At 38.6% G+C, this 3,910-nt stretch overlaps 1 protein-coding gene across 1 annotated transcript; it reads left to right on the top strand.

The window, feature by feature from the left end:
* The first annotated feature begins 276 nt into the window (after positions 1–276).
* LOC149012692 (patatin-like protein 2) lies at positions 277–2,908 on the top strand. The gene is made up of 8 exons (XM_089159417.1): positions 277–384; positions 498–671; positions 776–960; positions 1,070–1,250; positions 1,582–1,743; positions 1,838–2,110; positions 2,236–2,411; positions 2,615–2,908. Exons 1-8 carry the CDS (start codon positions 319–321, stop codon positions 2,682–2,684), a joined length of 1,287 nt encoding a protein of 428 aa, XP_089015543.1. The 5' UTR covers positions 277–318; the 3' UTR covers positions 2,685–2,908.
* The last annotated feature ends 1,002 nt before the right edge of the window (positions 2,909–3,910 follow it).

The raw sequence follows: 3,910 nt of genomic DNA, 5'->3' as shown, positions 1-3,910 counted from the left end.
AATTTCATCACATATCTCACGAATCAGATAATTTGAATTGCCCACTAAAATATGTCAATACAGATCCATCTTCAAAGTCGAATAGAAGAATATGGGTCACAACATAGCAAGGTTAACTCAAACACTGATACTATAACTCAAACTGGCTAGTTTTGTTTTGTTTATATTTATTTTTTTGGAAAAAAAAAATTAAACCCCGTTTGATACTTTTGAGGATTATAAATATATATACGCTAATGGAATAGATAACAGCACCGACTAAAAGAGAGCTGAGAGGTGAGGAGAATAAAGAAGAATTCCAAAAGAGGTAGTGGACTTATGGAGAGAAGTCATTGCATTGATCTGAAACTGCCAACCTTGGCATCTCTTTGTATTCTCTTAATTGTGAGTATTGTTGACTTCTCGTAGATATAGATTATCTATAGCAGTTTATTTAGAATTTCTCTTAGTTATTATTGATGTCCTAGACTAATTCTAGATACGCTGTTGCTTTATAGCTTGCTGAACCATCATTCACGGAAGGGCGTTACCAGGGTAGAAAATCTGACAGAATCAGTACCAGTAGCAGCAGCTCCGATGATGGAATCATCACAATTCTTAGCATTGATGGAGGTGGAATTAGAGGAATCATCCCAAGTACCATTCTTGTAGAACTTGAAGAAATGTTGAAGGTGACTAATATTTTGTTAACGTAGTTTATTTCTGTTCATTCAAATGTTTCTGCATGCCTTGTGCTCGCTTTAAGGTGTTTTTTGTTGAATTAATTACTTGTCAGCATCTTGATGGTAAAGATGCAAGGATTGCAGAGTATTTTGATGTGGTTGCTGGAACAAGCACTGGAGGTTTAATCACAGGGTTGCTCACTTACCCAGATGAATCCGGTCGACCTCTCTATACTGCAAACGATCTATTGAACTTCTATTTTGAAGAAGCTCCTAAAATCTTTTGGTTGAACTCAAGGTGGGTTCATTAGGGTTTTTTTCTTTCATGCAACCATTCTTCCTTTTTGGAACATTTTGAGACATGACAAAAATCTGATCAGTTTGAAAAATTACAAATCTCCTCACAGTATGAATGAGTTTGAGCAATTTGTGAGGACGCTCTATGAACCAGAATTCAATGGTACATACTATTACAAAGTAGCCAAAGAAATGATTGGAGGAATTCGATTGAATGAGACGGTAACCAATGTGGTTATTCCAACATTTGATATGAAACTTCTCAAACCAACCATCTTCACTACCTTTGAGGTACGTCTCAAACAAACAAGTCTAGATCCTCTATCTTCATGGTTGGATTCTTAACATGTGTACAATCTCAAAGCTTTTTTTTTTTTTTTTTTGATAAACTGTGATTATTGGGATTAAGTTCAATTTTAGCTAATTTTGCTTTGATACTCGTCACATATCAAGAATCCAGTCATATGGGTTATTGGAATATTATTTCCTCACCATCCACATAGATAGAGGATCCAAACTCGATTTGAAACAGCTTTCCAGTGAAGTATCAGTAAGGTTATACCTTGTGCACTGACTTCATATAGTGATGTCAATAATTCAGTAATGAATTGTCACTCCACAGGCAAAATCAGACGAAAAGATGAATGCAAACCTATCAGATGTTGTAATAAGCACAGCAGCACTTCCACTTGCTTTCCAACCATATCAATTTCAGGTTACCACATCGAAAGGAGTCACTGTGGAATATAACCTTTATGATGGTGGCCTTGTAGCTAAAAATCCTGTATGTCCCGAGCTTCATTAATCCATTTAATGCCAGTAAGATCAGTTCTTCAAATACACAAAAACTGAAGCTCTCTCTCTCTCTCTCTCTGCAGACTTTGGTTGCTATAACTGAAGTGGTAAAGGAGATGAGTGGCAACGTGGATTATTCGAAGTTTCGGGTTCTATCTCTTGGGACAGGAGCAGAAGAGGTGGAAGGATATGAAGCTAATATTGTGAAGTGGGGCATCGGTAACTATTACATTTTATTCAAGAAATTGAACTCTTCCCTCTCTGGATTAATAGAATCAACTGCCGGACCCCGCATGGCTGAATTATATGGTCGCATGCTCTTCCATGCTTACCCAACAAACTATCTCCGGATTCAGGTTTGATTTATCTATAGAGATTCTTTTTTGTAGGTTTATATAATATTATGGTTAACAGGAAGTTTACCATCTCTGTACTTTTGTTTCTTCATTTTGATTCTAATTTTGTTCATGTTTGAAACCAGATCGACACCTTGAACAGCACTGAAGCTAGCGTGTCTAACACAACAAGTGCAAACCTACACCATCTTGAGGAAATAGGGAAACAGCTCTTAGCCCAAACTCTTACCTTCTACGACCCAAGCAGTGGAAGGTTTAAACCACCTCGTCTTGGTGTCACAACTGAGCAGGCTCTCCTCAGGTGGGCTCTCTCTCTCTCTCTCTCTCTCTCTCTCTCTCTCTCTCTCTCTCTCTCTCTCTCTCTCTCCCTCTCTCTCTCTCTCTCTCTCTCTCTCTCTCTCTCTCTCTCTCTCCCCCCCCCCCCCCCCCCCTCTCTCTCTCTCTCTCTCTCTCTCTCTCTCTCTGTGGTAAACTTGAAACCTAGCCTATTAAATGTTCTTGCAGGTTTGCAGAAGAGTTATCTACTGAAAAGAAACGGCGTGAGGCTAAGCGCAAATCAATTGCTTCGATGTAATATTCCCCCTCTGGTTATTAAGACATGATCAGCTTAGTTAGCAAATAGTTGTCCTAAAATAAGATGATGTCAAGAAATAAAGGGCAAAGGGAGCTTGAGTAGCTTAACGATGTTCATGTTTGGAAGTTTGGTGGAGGCTGGCAGAGGTCATGGTCGTGTTTGCCTCCATCAATTCTTATTTTCTCCTTGTGTATGTGTGTCCCCACTAGGTAATATCAATAAAATTCGGGGGCATTTATACTAAAACAAAGGAGAAATATCCTCAGGGCCTTAATTATAGACTTTTTTTTTTGTTGGGGGGGGGGGGGGATATGGTGGGGTCAGTAAAGCACAATGGAGTAACCGAGCACAAATCTAACAATCACCCATTGGAACAAGCCACTCGATTGAGCAGTATTAGGGAATAGAGAATGTTGTTGTAGTTAAATGGCCTCCTGCCACTATCTTCCTTAATTCAAATTTACCCATTTGGCACAAGGAGATTTAAATGTGCACACTCAACTCAGTGAGTCACAAAGGAACATTTTTAATAAAGCACATTTACATGGGCAGACTACACATGGGCAGCCCTTAAGAAACCAAATATGAATGCTACTAAAAATTAACTTGCAAGTCTCCAGACAGTTGACATGCTTTAAGATATAACATCAGCCCTCCTCTGGGTAGGTCTAGTCACTCTGATCCCTTACGGACTAGTTACTCTATTGGGATCCCGGGTAAAGGGGTTCAGTCCTCATCAATCAACAATGGCTGGGGTTTAAGTCAACACTTTCTTACCACGACCATTAGCATGAGTACTGGCGCATGTCGGGGTTTCATATGTTAGGGTAGTAGCATGTAAGGGTACCAAGCCATGCAATCTAGACTCCCTAGGTATGTCATCCAGTAGTCATGATAGTGCTAGGGCATCAGTGAGCATGTGTCCCATACTACAACCCTCTGATATCCCAAGCAATGAATACCTTTCCATCACAACTACATCACAGTATCCATCATTATATTATAATCATTCAGTCTATATCACATCGTAATGAAGTATATATAAACATCATATACAACATACATTCAACATTAATTCAATGACTTATACAACTAAAGCAAGTTACATGAACAATGGATAGTGTAAGAAATATACTATTTATCATATAGCATGTCATTACATATAAATAAGAAAGTGTGTCCTTACCTATAAATATGTAAAAGCTTACTAGAATGCAATTAAACTT

The sequence above is a fragment of the Hakea prostrata genome, chromosome 6, assembly GCF_041222555.1.
Source record: "Hakea prostrata isolate BN-2017 chromosome 6, UWA_Hpros_2, whole genome shotgun sequence".
Classification (NCBI taxonomy): Eukaryota; Viridiplantae; Streptophyta; class Magnoliopsida; order Proteales; family Proteaceae; genus Hakea; species Hakea prostrata.
Note: the sequence above shows the minus strand (reverse complement) of the source record. Positions and strands in the feature narration are given on the sequence as shown.